This window comes from Sciurus carolinensis, chromosome 10 (genome assembly GCF_902686445.1).
Source record: "Sciurus carolinensis chromosome 10, mSciCar1.2, whole genome shotgun sequence".
Taxonomy (NCBI): Eukaryota; Metazoa; Chordata; class Mammalia; order Rodentia; family Sciuridae; genus Sciurus; species Sciurus carolinensis.
The window spans coordinates 625401-639113 of NC_062222.1; the positions used below are offsets into that span (position 1 = coordinate 625401).

Here is a 13713-nt window from a genome sequence, read left to right on the forward strand (position 1 = left end):
CTGAGGAGGCCACTGTCTGCCCTGCCCACTCCCACTCCACCAAGGGGGCGCGGGAGTGGGGCGACGCGGAAGGGCGGGGCCGCGGAAGGGCGGGACTTAGGAGCCCTGCGGGGGCGGAGCCGCGGAAGGCCGGGGCTTAGAGCCTGCGGGGGGGGGGGGGGGGCAGGGCTTAGAGCCCTGCGGGGGCGGGGCCGCGGAAGGGCGGGGCTTAGAGCCCTGCGGGGGCGGGGCCGCGGAAGGGCGGGGCTTAGAGCCCTGCTGCCGCGACACTGGAGCGGCACTTCTGCTGCTGGCCTCCTCCTGCTTTCATCAGTGGTGCCTCTGACCCCTCCTTCTGCAGATGCTCTGCTCTAGTCACATCCCAGGCGAGTCTTGCACCCAAACGAGTGGCGCTTTCCCGGGCGAATTTACTAAGTGTTGCTCCAGTTAGGGTTTCGGTTCTGAAGTTTGCTCTTCAAGAGGCACTTATCTTCCTTTGCCTCCAGGTCCTTGAGGGAGACTTCTCACCAAGTCAGTCATGATGACTGGCATATAGAATCACATGCCTTCTGCCCTACACTGAATATGACCTAAAATACCAGGGAAATACCAGGAGGCTTCACAGGGCCACTTTTGGGCATGCGCCTCCCACCATCCTGAGGTCCAGGTTTTCCTATAACCTCTGCATGTGCACGCAGGGTCCCCAGGGCAGGGATTTCTGCTCTGCTCACTGAGCTATTCTGAGTGCTAGAACAGCCTATAGCTGTTATATATCTACTGAATGAATAAATGAATACAACCTATAATCTAAACTACACATTCAAAAAATCAAGACTAAGAAGCAGGATTAAAACACACACATTCAACTTGCTTTCTCTCTCGCTTGGACTACTAACTTTCAACACATTGCTTTTAAACAATTCTGATGAAACTGAATTATAATAATTACAAAAATGAATTTTTTCTCTTGTACTGGGATTGAAGTTGTAGACCTCTGCCACTGAGCTATACCACAGCCCTTTATTTTTATTTTTGGAAGTTTGAGACAGGATCTAGCTAAGTTGCACAGGCTGGCCTTCAACTTGCAATCCTCCTGCCTCAGCCTTCCAAGTAGCTAGAAGTGGTGTGCACCACTGTGCATGGCCAAAGACACATTATGGTTAACAAAATACCTAATAAATACCTTGTTGGCATTCATCAACACAATTATGTCAAGATACTTATATCATTCCAACTTTTACAGCTTCTCAGACACTTTATTCCTTAAATTTACATGAAGAAGTAGCTGGAAAGACATTTTTTAAAAGCGGGTGCAGAGAACAGGTTAGTGGAAAGACTTTACCTATGACTTTATTCTTCTTTCCATTTTTTATAGGTGTACACAGCAAACTTGTAATGCGCCGCTGGTTCACACTTCCTGTGTTTTCATTCTAGGTAAAAACAGAAGTGAAGCAGCCAACACGATAAGAGGTCAACCTCCCGCTCGAGGACCCCAGAGCCACACGGCTCCCTCGAGGCCACGACATTCTTATCCCTGAACTGGAGATAAACATGGAGCAGGAAAGGTGCAGACTGCCTTGAAATCACACATGAAGCGGCGGTCTTACTACAATCACGTACAAGGTGTCCCGTTACTTTAACTTTCCCACTACTTTGCAGCAATTTAAGTAAATATTTCCTCAGATCTGTGAGACTGTGAGGCTCACGTCTCAGTTTCAGTAGACCTGCCGCGTCCACATGCTCTGCCCGCCCCAGACGGCCTGCCTCCCACTGTCCCGCTTAGCAATTCCCCTGCTCCTGCTGCCTGGGTGGCCATCTTTGACAGGTGTCCTGGGTGGGCAAGAGCACAGGACACAGGCGGCTTCCTCAGAGCACAGGTCCTGCTGAAACGCGACCACAGAGCCACCAACGTCTGAGACAAGGTCTCTGCTTTCCTGTCCACAGAGATCTGCGTCCACACAGGGCGGCTCACCAGGGTGGGCCACCGACTGCAGGACTGGGAACCAGAGGGGCTTCGTGTTTGCGTGTGGAAATGGAGACCTCCAGCCATGCTCCCAGGAGGCCACAGGTCTGAGGGACGGCTTCAGGCCTGCTCTCTAGCAACCGACTGTACGTGTTGTAACAACGAGCACGCAGAGGCAGCCCGGCCTCGACAGACGCCTGGTCCGCGCCACCCGCCCTCGCAACGTGGCTGCAGGGTCTCCGGAGGAGCCGCCAGGCCGACCGGCAGCAGGCCAGCCTGAGTCGACAGCAGTACTCACCGTCCAGGGCAGCCTGTGGTCCTTGGTGACGTCGGGGACATTAAGTGGCTCCATGGTGTTCTTGACATACTGAGCGTACATGTAGTTGATTTTGCCGGCATCGCGCTCCCTGTGGAAAGGCAGGCGTGAGCGCCTCCTCCTTCCACCCAGAGCTGGGGGACCACAGCAGCGCGCCCACCGGGCAAGAGCTGCACCCTCAGATCAGGCAGCCTCGCCCCCACTGGGATCTAAGGTCTGGGAAGCTCGAGTGGCAGGCTGCTGTGACACCTGTGTGCACCGGGACACTGGGACACCTGGAGGGCTCACTCCACCCCGCAGAGCGCCCGGAGCCAGGGCCGAGCTGGAGGCCCCCGTGGTGGGCAGCCCCAGACGCGTCCCAGACTGCCTTCGGGCGGGAGTGCAGGGTGTGCACGCCCTGTGTATCTGGCCGGCTCCCCCAGGATGCGATCACTACCTCTGAGTGCTGGGGACGGGCGAGGACCACTGTAAATGCGGTGATCACGGCTGGGTTTCCACAGGACCAAGGCCTGGTGCTCCCACCTCCCCAGTTACCCGCCTCACAAGTGGCACCCCAGCAGGGCCACGGGGACGCCTGGGAACACCTCTCCAGGCTGTCCCCTCCTGCCCCTTCCCAGGACCTCCCCTCGCCTCAACCTCTCTCTCTCTTCTTCTTTTTATGCTTTGAGGTCTTTGTGACCTTCGTTGAAATTTAAAAATCATCTTCTTCAAATTTTTTTTTAACATAGATATTTCCACTGGTGTTTTCCAGTCTCTTGCTGAACAGGTTGACCACAAAGACTCACCCAATGGGGCGATGCAAAGGGACCTGCAAGTGCTGGGAGGGACAGACAGAAACACTGTCTTCAGACAACGGCAGTGTTCTGGAGGAGGCTGGGGCTGTGGAAACGGATCCCTGGCCTCAGGACCTGCCCGTCGCCCTGTGGCCTCACAGCTGCACACGGGTCCTAGCAGGAGGGATGTGCATACGCCACAGTCCAGGACGGGAGGAAGGCCTCTCGCCCCCATCCTCCCAGCTCTAGTCGGCCTCTCTGTCCTCCACACCCGGCCCACCAGCTGCCCCTGGGACAGTGTCACTGTGTCCCGGAGCCCTGGTGGCTCCTCTGCAGGGCTTCCCAGTTGCTGGCCTCTCTCCTGGCCCAGGTGCGTTAGCCTTCCCTCCCCTGCTCTGACTCCAGCTCAAACCTAGTGCTCAGACCAGCCAGGACCAGGACCGGTGTCAGTGAAAGAAGGAAAACGGAAGGACAGTGGACCTGGAGCAGATGCACACCAGACGGCTGCTGCTAGGGACAGGTTGCACCTGGGAAGGGGAGTGACCAGGGCCCCCTCTGCAGAAGTACTCCTGACTCTGCTTCCCATTTGCCACACATGGCAAATGCTCAAGAAAAGTTCCTGAGTGCAGGCTGAGGGCCAGAAGCAGTGTGTGAGACCACCACCACTTTACAGCAAGGCCCTAGGGAAAAGGTGACGAGAAGCAGCCAAAGATCAGATGCAAAGGCAAGCCAGGTGTGGTGGCCACACCTGTGATCCCAGCTACTTCAGAGGCCGAGGCAGGAGGATCCCAAATGCAAGGCTGGCCTCAGCAACTTAGGGAGACCTAAGTTGTCTCAAAATAAAACACTAAAAGGGCTGGGGGTGCAACTCAGTGATTTAGCACCCCTGGGTTCAATCCCCAGCCACCACCACCCCCCGCCCTGCAAAAAAGAGAAGAAGAAGAAGAAAGAAAAGAAAAAGAATAAAGGTGGCCACCAGGAGAAAGTACACTGGAGAAGCAAGAAACCCTTGCACACATCTCTTGTAAGCAGATACGAGTTGCAGTAACTGATACTACTGTGTCATCGCCATAGTGACTCGGGAGCCAGGAGACGCTGCAGTGGTCACTTCAGTGGAAAATGTTTATTAACACTACACAACACCAAGTTCACCCTGGGCTCTGTAAGAAACGCTGATAATTCCCAGATCCTCACTCAGTGGATTTGGTCTGACCCACTCTGAGAAGCCTGTGTGCTCCGTGGGAGAGACAGGGGACAGGCTGAGCAGCCAGCGTGGCCACCAGGGCTCCCGAGCCTGCAGGAGCTCCAGGCGTCCTTCTGTCTGGGTCTTAAGAGCAGAGTGCTGCTGTCCTTGGAAACTCTCCTCCTTTCCCAACTACAGTGAGCGCCCCGTGGGTCGGTGTCGCCAGGGCCTGAGTGCCATCGGTAGCAGCAGTCCCGTAAGAGGCAGTGAGGTGGCCTCCGACCCTGCCCCGTCCTTCGTCTGCTGCTGAGAACATGGACAGGATGGCTGCGGCTGCCCCTTAATCCCTCAGGCAAGGCTGCAGGCCAGAGATGCCAGGCAGCAGCTAGAGGTGCCCGGGGCCCTGGGCCTTGCGAGTGCCCACTGGCTCTCCCAGGAAAGAGGACACGGTGCCTCACCTGGACTTCATGACTCAACCCTCCTAGCTCAGGCAGCTCGTAACAAAGCGACCCCACAGATGAGGGGGAGATGGCCAGAGCACCTGGGGGAGGCCAGGAGAGGGACAGCCCCGCACGGCTGGTCGAGACTGACCCAGGAGAGCGCGTGACCTTGCAGTGCTGGTGCCGGCTCCGCCAGAGGGCACACTGAGCAGCAGCGGCTGGCGGGGCGAGTGGCGGCTGCAGCCTGCAGATGCCAGGCCGGACGGGGCGGGAGACGCAGATAGGGCAAGCACCAACGCGGACTGCGCCCTGGCGATTACCAGGCACTCAGGGCCCTGAGGAGGAGCCTCTCGGAGCACGCCCACCACGTCCGGGCTCTGCCCTGGGGCCACACCCAGGGCTGCTCCTGCAGACTGAGCTACAGGGTAGGACCAGGACCCCACCACTGGGAAGCAGCCTGGGAACCTCCCAGCTCCTGCTGGGGTCTCCACACTCACAGTGCCTCCCCGCTCTCCCCTCTCCCACAGTCAGCGTCAGACTTATTTACATAATTTGGTGCTCAGGATTGAACCCGGGTGCGCTACCATGAGCCACATCTCCATCTTCCTACGTTTTAAACTTGAGACAGGGTCTTGCCAAATTGCTGAGGCTGGCCTGGGACTTGCTGTCCTCCTGCCTCAGCACCCGAGTCTGGGATCCAGGTGTGGCCCCGGTGCCTGGCCTGACCGGCATCCTGGCCCCCAGCCCCGCCTACTCTCTCAGGCCTCCTGTTCACTTCTGCACATCTGGGCCAGTCCTGGCATCTGCTTCTTGGGAGCCTGGGCTGACTCAGGCACCAATGGTCTCGCGCGCACAGGAGACACAGAGAAAGGCTCCAGGGGATTCTTGGGTAGATGGTCAGGACCGGGTGCTGGGGAGGATCAGCACCTCCATGCTGTGAAGCCACGCGGGGCTCACTCAGTCCTTCCCACCGTTCTGCCAGCACCAGGGGGAAGCTGCAGCTTTGGGAGGGTACGGTTTGCATGAAGTCCTGTCTCCACGAAGGGACTTGAACTTACAGAGGTCAGCTGAATTTATTCCCTCTTCTCTGTCCACGTTTGTAAGTACTGAAAACCCTTTTACTACTTTTCAAAGTCATAGTCCTTATTTAACCATAATCATGTTTTCTAATACAATCGTTGGTAACAAGCATCAACTGGTGTCTCCTCCCAGGGGGTGCCCGAAGAACAGTCCACGTGTGGTGCTTCAGGACAGCCCGTGCACTCAGGAGGTGCTGAAGGACAGTCCACGTGTGGTGCTTCGGGACAGCCCGTGCCCTCAGGAGGTGCTGAAGGACAGTCCACGTGTGGTGCTTTGGGACAGCCCGTGCCCTCAGGAGGTGCTGAAGGACAGTCCACGTGTGGTGCTTCGGAACAGCTCGTGCACTCAGGAGGTGCTGAAGGACAGTCCAGGTGAGGTGCTTCAGGACGGCCCGTGCCCTCAGGAGGTGCTGAAGGACAGTCCAGGTGTGGTGCTTCAGGACGGCCCGTGCACTCAGGAGGTGCTGAAGGACAGTCCACGTGTGGTGCTTCGGGACGGCCCGTGCACTCACGAAGACCACAGAGCCTGCTGGCATGCAGGATGGCACACACTGCTGCTCAGAGCCAGGGCCACCCATGGCACTGCCTGTGTCCCTCCAGTGGCTGGTCCTCAGCCGCAGCTCGGAGGCAAGCCCCGCCTGGAGCAACTGCCAGTACCCCCGTGGGGATTCCCGGCCCCACCCCCAGGGCCCACTGTGCTTCACGCTGACAATGGGGATCTAACTCCGATGTGCAGTGCGCACCCAGAAAACCTGCTGGCTCTCCACCTGACGCTGGCAACCATCTTCCATGTATGAAGTCACAAACCCCAAGAGCCTGGCTCGTCCACCGGTAGCCTGAGATGGCCAGCTTCCACCCTGCGCCTCACCCAGGGCTGACTGAGGGCATTGGTTCTGTGGGTGAGCAAGTCGGACATGAACCCAGACTCAGAGATGAGCGAGTGCCACTGCTCAGCCTCTATTTCGAAATGCCGAAGCCACAGAATGCTACGTTCAAGTCAGTTTTCACGCCATTCACCCTGATACCTAGATTTTACTAAAAATTAACGTCAAACAAATTTTTACTGCATGACTAATGGGTTTTTATGGCAGCATTAGAATAAAAGCTACCTTTAAAATACTTAGCAGACGTAGCCATTTGCATCGAATGATTTTTACTGCTGTAAAATCAGTGAACACGCCGGTTAAGATTGGTCCTTTCAGGTCACCATCTGACCCTCTGTGCTCTGTACAAACTCTGCACGCCCAACCGTCCTGGAGCGACTGAAATCACCGGCAGGCCCCTCCCGCTGACCAGTTGGGCGGGCTTCCTGGGAGGAGGCACAGGCCATGGACTGAGAACGCATATGCACCAGCAGAGGGCACTGTGACCCCAGGTCGCGGGGCTGCTGGGTCACCTCCAGACACCAGAGGACCTGCTGGATCTGGGAGCAGATGGAAATGCTGAGACACAAAAGGCAGTGACGCGGACTGCGCCGCTGCATGGAAACCACGGGCAGATGTAGCTGTCTCGCCACTCAACTTCTAAGTCCTGTGGAGACAAAGGCGAACGTGTGCGCCGATCAATACGCTCACATTTACATAAACCACCCGCAGCTCACTCTGGTCAAAAAGCAAGACAGTCCACTCCCCACAGTCACAGCAACTTGCCGAAGTATTTCTACAGCACCATCCAGGACGCTTTAGATTCCTGAAAGCAAGGTGACGTATCAGCATTCCTGCTAAGATGCGGATCCTCCTGAGAGCGGCCACTCGCTGACCAGGCAGCACCTGAGAGGCCACCACCCAGCGGACGGGAGCACCTCACACGCACAAAATGACCCAGGACCAAGCAAGACGCGCCACACGTGCAAACACATGCCAACACAGGGCACAGGAAGGACAGGCCTGGGTGGACGCAGGCATCAGCTCACTGCCAGCGGGCCAGAGGGCAGCAAGGGACAGGAGGACAGAGGGAGGTAAGGACAGCAGGACAGAGGGAGGCAAGGGACAGGAGGACAGAGGGAGGCAAGGGACAGGAGGACAGAGGGAGGTAAGGGACAGCAGGACAGAGGGAGGTAAGGACAGCAGGACAGAGGGAAGCAAGGGACAGCAGGACAGAGGGAGGTAAGGACAGCAGGACAGAGGGAGGTAAGGACAGCAGGACAGAGGGAGGTAAGGACAGCAGGACAGAGGGAGGTAAGGACAGAGGGAAGCAAGGGACAGCAGGACAGAGGGAGGCAAGGGATAGGTGGACAGAGGGAGGCAAGGGATAGGTGGACAGAGGGAGGCAAGGGACAGCAGGACAGAGGGAGGTAAGGGACAGCAGGACAGAGGGAGGTAAGGACAGCAGGACAGAGGGAGGTAAGGACAGCAGGACAGAGGGAGGTAGGACAGCAGGACAGAGGGTGGCAAGGACCAGCTCATGTGAACTATGACCCCTGGATCTAGGCCCCAGGGCAGCAGCTCAGCCTCTGGCCACCCTGATCCCCCACCACATCCGGCTGGGTCAGGTGCCCCTCAGAGCCAGAGGTCCTGGGGCTCCCCAGTCACCTTCCAGTGTGTGTCAACCCCATATTCCTTGAAAGGAAGGGAAGACCTCTCAGGTGCCATGCTGCTAGATCCATGTCCAGAACGGTGGTTTGACTTAAGTGCAGCCACTTAACAGCCAGTGAGTCCATGTCATGGCTATGACCCTGCGCTGGCCAGGGGAGCAGGGAGGGCAGGCCTGGACAAAGGCAGGCGCAGCCGGGGCTCCGCAGCCCCCGCGGCCCAAGGGCAGTGCCCCGGGTCTGCTTCCTTCATGCCACTGTGAACTCGGATGTCTGCTCTGAATGATCTGGAGGCTTCACGCTGTTTTTCACCTTTTATTAAAAACATTTTCTCCACATCTTTTAGATGAATCATTTTGAAATGTACAGAAAAGTCAAAAATGGAATGAAGTGACCCCACGGTCGAGGGCGCTCATCTCTGGCCACACTCGCTCCGTCTACACCCGTCCATGCCTGTACGGAGCTGCGTTTGCTCACGTAGCCAGTCTCATGTACTCGTCTGCGGCTGGCCCAGCCATTTACAGTGAGCTGCAGCCCCCGGCGCTGCCCCTGGACACAGCTGCAGGAACTCCGGAGCCGAGCTCCCACCCATGGCTAACCTCCTTCATCAGGACACCCAGGGTCCAGACCGCGTGCGGGTCTCCAGCTGCGCCCTCGTGGGCTCCTCTGACGGTGGGCTCCTCTGACCGGGGACCTCTGTGGGAAGCCCTGTGCGGCTCTGGGTCCCCAGCAGGGCACCTCCCCACTCTATTCGAGGACAGCACGTGCTTACAGAGGGCGCACTGCCTGGTTTGCGGGGAGTGGCTTCCAAGTCACGCGGCCGAGGAGCTCAGCACCGACCCTGGACTAGCGGCCACCCCACCCACTGCAGGGACAAGTCTGAGAAAACCCGGAACCTTAACATCAGAGAAAGTCAGAGCAGCCTCTGCTTCCGCAGGAGGCCTTGAGAGGAGACAGCGCGGCGAGGGACGGAGGCCGTGAGGAGCAGCACCACTGTTCCCAGGTGCTCCTGCAGGTGTGCAGTCCTGAGCGTCTTTCCACCTAGGAGAACAGGGAGGGCTTGGCTGCGGGCGAGGAAACCACTGGGCCAGGCACGACTGGCCGTTTACCCTGAATCTGCTCCGAGTTCTTCAGAGGACAATGGCATCTGTGTCCTCCACCCCATAAAAACCTCACGTTGCTCTGAACAAGTCAACAACTAAGAAATGAACACAGATTTGAAAACAACGAGAAACACGGAAAAGAACTGAAGGGCAGTGGAGAGCCGATCTGTCCAGGCCCGAGGCCTCCTACTGCTAGATCCGAATCAGAGCAGAAATCTATGAGGTCCCCAGAGAGGGCAAACAGGCAACAAGCAAAGGTGCTCAAGACACAGTACTCCTGGGTCCTGATGAGCTCGTGCACAGTTGCTCTACTCCGAGCCACACCGAGCCCCCCTGAACTCCCGGGTCACTATGAAGAAGTCCTCAGGCCAGTGCCAGGGAAAATCTGGGAGTCCAACATCAAGTCCAGTGTCCTGACAACACTGTCAGTGGGGAGAAGCCTGACACCTACTTATCTTAAACCAGGCTGGCAACCAAGTAGCCATTTAGCCAGTTCAAGATACCTGTGAAGAGAGAGACGGGCGGTGGGTCACTTTACCTTGTTAGGGTGTCTGACGAGCCTCCTTCTTCACACTCCATGTGGAACACGCTGGAGAAGGACTCCTGGAACAGAGGGACAGCAGGCTGAGACTTGGCCGGGCTCACCAGCGGCTCAGCACCTCCAGGCACGCTGTCCCGGGACCAGCGGGCTCAGGCTCACTCAGAAGCTCTCAGGCAGCTCCCTCTGTTCACGTCCCGTCTGGCTTTCACTTGTGAGAGAGCCCCAGAGCCCCGGCTGGTCCACGGCTGTCCACCAGGTGTTAGGGTGTATCAGCGTCACGACGGCTCTGCGCTTGTTCAAAACCCTGCAGTCTGCACTCGGCAGAGTGCACTGACGGCTGCTGCTAAACCAGGCAAGAGTGCCACAGGGTGGCGCAGTACGAGTTCATCCTCAATCAAATGACACCAAGCCTCATAACAGAGCCCTTCTGAAACCACCCTAAAATGCAAGGTGCACCTCTGCACCCGTCCCTGGTGACAGCTGGAGGAGGAAGAACCGGAAGCACAGACAGTGATCTGAGAAGTGGACGTCTGGAGAGGCTTATGATTCTATTTCTGCTCATGTTGAAATACTTTCATGTTCAAATAAACAGAAATGAACCAACAAGCCACCTAATTCCTTTTGTAAACCCAACAACCTAAGTTGCAAAAAATTAAGTGAAATGGGCTTATTTTTAAGCTGTAGTCCAAGGTACCACTGACCCAAACCAGTTGCTAGCATGACGGGTGTTACCCGGCAGAAGCTGCACCGAATATTAACTAAAGTGATATTTAAGTTGTCTAAAAATAAGTGCTTTGTGAATAACCTCCAAAAATTAAATGCCACAGAGGAGGCCACAAAGCAAAACCTCGACATACAGCATTAATGGATTCTGACCTGAACTTTAAAGGCTAGCCACCATCTTGCCATCACCTCCACGTCAAGGATCTTATGACCCACTGAAAACTATGAAAATGCTGACTTCTTCTTAGTGCAGTGAATTTTCACCTGCTGTGCTCCTGTGTCACTCAGTACACCACCGTGAGACACACAGGACTCAGAGGACAGTGGGTCCCGCAGCCTCAACACCTCTTCAATCCAACTGGACGCCTTCCTATCCCACCTCCCCGACACCACTGGTGGCCCTACGGACCCTCAGAGGCAGTGCCCCACTCTTCCCAGTAACCCGGCAACGAGCAGCTGGTCTTAAAGGAAGAAGGAAACAAATTACATTGACAGGAAACATCGCAGAAGCAATGGCTCATGGGTCCAGGAGGCTCAGAAACTGCACGAGGGAAAGCCACCAGGGCCCGGCTGCGGGCAACTCCAGGCCACCGCTGCCCATGGGTGGCCAGCACTGCTGTGAGCACGCCTGTCCCCCAGCCCTAGGTAGGCCCTGGGCCTCCACCACCCGTGGAGGCGAAGCGGACCTCAGAAGGGTGGACACTGCTCAGAGGGTCAAGCCCTGACCCTGCTCAGGGCGCCAGTGAAGGAGTCTCATCACGTGAGCCCCATGGGGAGGCAGCCTGCCCAGGGCCTCCCGCTAGTGGGGCAAGCCAGGACTCACAAGTCCTGAAAGGCACCGGACAGTACCAGCTCAGCTGGGCATGCCTCTGGTGTGCACGGACCTCCCAGGAAAGATGGCCTGTGGTCCGTGCGGATGAGGCTCCCGTGCTCAGGGCACCCAGGCACCTCCAGGCCAGGCGTGAACACCAGCACACAGCAGTGGCCTGCTTTCCCCCTCCAGACGGCGTGCCCATGGCCAGGACACTCACACCATGGACGCGGGTGGCCATCTCCGTGGTCACTATGCAGTGGACACAGTGTAGCCATAGCCATGGTGACCATGCAGTGGGTACAGTGTAGTCATAGCCATGGTGACTATGTAGTGGGTACAGTGTAGCCATAGCCATGGTGACCATGCAGTGGGTACAGTGTAGTCATAGCCATGGTGACCATGCAGTGGGTACAGTGTAGTCATAGCCATGGTGACCATGCAGTGGGTACAGTGTAGCCATAGCCATGGTGACCATGCAGTGGGTACAGTGTAGCGCTAGCCATGGTGACCATGCAGTGGGTACAGTGTAGTCATAGCCATGGTGACCATGCAGTGGGTACAGTGTAGCCATAGCCATGGTGACCATACAGTGGGTACAGTGTAGTCATAGCCATGGTGACCATGCAGTGGGTACAGTGTAGTCATAGCCATGGTGACCATGCAGTGGGTACAGTGTAGCCATAGCCATGGTGACTATGTAGTGGGTACAGTGTAGCCATAGCCATGGTGACCATGTAGTGGGTACAGTGTAGTCATAGCCATGGTGAGCATGCAGTGGGTACAGTGTAGCCATAGCCATGGTGACCATGCAGTGAGTACAGTGTAGTCATAGCCATGGTGACCATGCAGTGGGAACAGTGTAGCCATAGCCATGCTGACCATGCAGTGGGTACAGTGTAGTCATAGCCATGGTGACTATGTAGTGGACACAGTGTATCCATCGCCGTGGTGGCTGCAGTGGACACAGTGTAGCCATTGCTATGACATCTACACAGTGGACACAGAGTGGCCGTTGCATGGTACTAAGGAATGGACACTCGGCAGCTGTTACCATGGCCCTTAAGCAGTGACAAAGAGCAGCCACTGCCATGGTACCCGTACCATGGACAAGATGCAAGGGGCCTGTCAGTTCACAGTGCAGCCATCGCTGGGTAGTTGTCACCATGGTTGAGCAGTGGTGGGGATCCAGGGAAGGGCACCCCACTCACTCCCCAGCTGGACAGCCAGCACTGAGGGATAGCCACAGGGACGGGGCTGGCGACAGGGTTCTGAGACGTGCTTCCAGGGACCTGTGCTGGGTCCGTGGGAGTGGAGAGCCGCGCTCGGTACTCACGGGGCAGTCTTCGTCCACGATGAAGATGGTGCAGCTCTGCACCTGCATGAAGGAGATGATGGTGGCTGCTATTTTCTTCAGAATCACTTCTAACGACTGCTGCTCCTCAAAAATCAGGCTGGCCAGGTCAAGCAGCACCTGGACGGGAGGGACGTGCAGCCTGAGCATAGTCGCTGTAGCAACCCAGCACTCCACCACGTCCCCGCAGCCGTTCACGCCGTGCGGCCAGAATGACGGACCACAGGGCCCGCTGACCACACTCCCCACTGACGGTTAGGATGGCCACACAGAGGCCGAGGCAGCAGGTGGGGCCCGAGCCTCCAGCTAGTCCTGACAACCCCTCCACTAGCTTGGCGACCGGGAAGGAGCTGCCCACCCACAGGGGTGCGCGCAGCAACGAGTGGGCTGCTGTGGGCTGAGCCTGGGTATTCACAGAGCGTTCTGTGCAGTGTCCCGCATGGGCACCTGGTCGCTGCCCCAGTGCCAAGTTCAACATCTAACAGCCTGCCAGTCTCCAGAGTGCCCCGCTCTGAGCACAGTGGTGTTTAGGAGCCCTGTGCCTCCCCTGCAAGGCTCTCTGAAGGACGCGAGCTGACTGAGACCCTGCTGTGCCTCCCCTGCAAGGCTCTCTGAAGGCCACAAGCTGACTGAGGAGACCCCACCCTGGCTGAGGCCTAGCGGCAGGACGTGCAGGTGACAGGGTGGGGGTCAGGCAGCAGGAACCGAGTCGAGCAGCACAGTGAGTGGCAGGCGGGTGTGTGGAGAGGACAGCCAGCCGGGGAGAACGCATGGGAAGAAGAAGTACGCACAGTGGACGGCAGAGGACAAGCAGGCAGCGTCCACAAGGAGCAGGCAGGGCGCAGCATGGGCACGCGCTCTCCAGAGCTCCTGGCCATTCACCAGAGGCAGAGGGTACAGTGGGTACTTCCTCACGCA

General features: G+C 57.3%; 1 protein-coding gene across 5 annotated transcripts in view; it reads right to left on the reverse strand.

Annotated features, from left to right (window-relative positions):
• The window catches only part of Pde5a (phosphodiesterase 5A), a 95448-nt gene that overhangs the window by 47973 nt on the left and 33762 nt on the right, over positions 1-13713 (reverse strand). For all 5 annotated transcript variants that reach the window (XM_047566450.1, XM_047566453.1, XM_047566451.1 and 2 more), the window contains exons 6-9: positions 12778-12915; positions 9905-9969; positions 2241-2349; positions 1322-1409 (exon numbers count right to left, since the gene is read on the reverse strand). In XM_047566450.1, coding sequence (XP_047422406.1) covers positions 1322-1409; positions 2241-2349; positions 9905-9969; positions 12778-12915 — 400 coding nt within the window. The remainder of the gene's footprint in view (positions 1-1321; positions 1410-2240; positions 2350-9904; positions 9970-12777; positions 12916-13713) is intronic.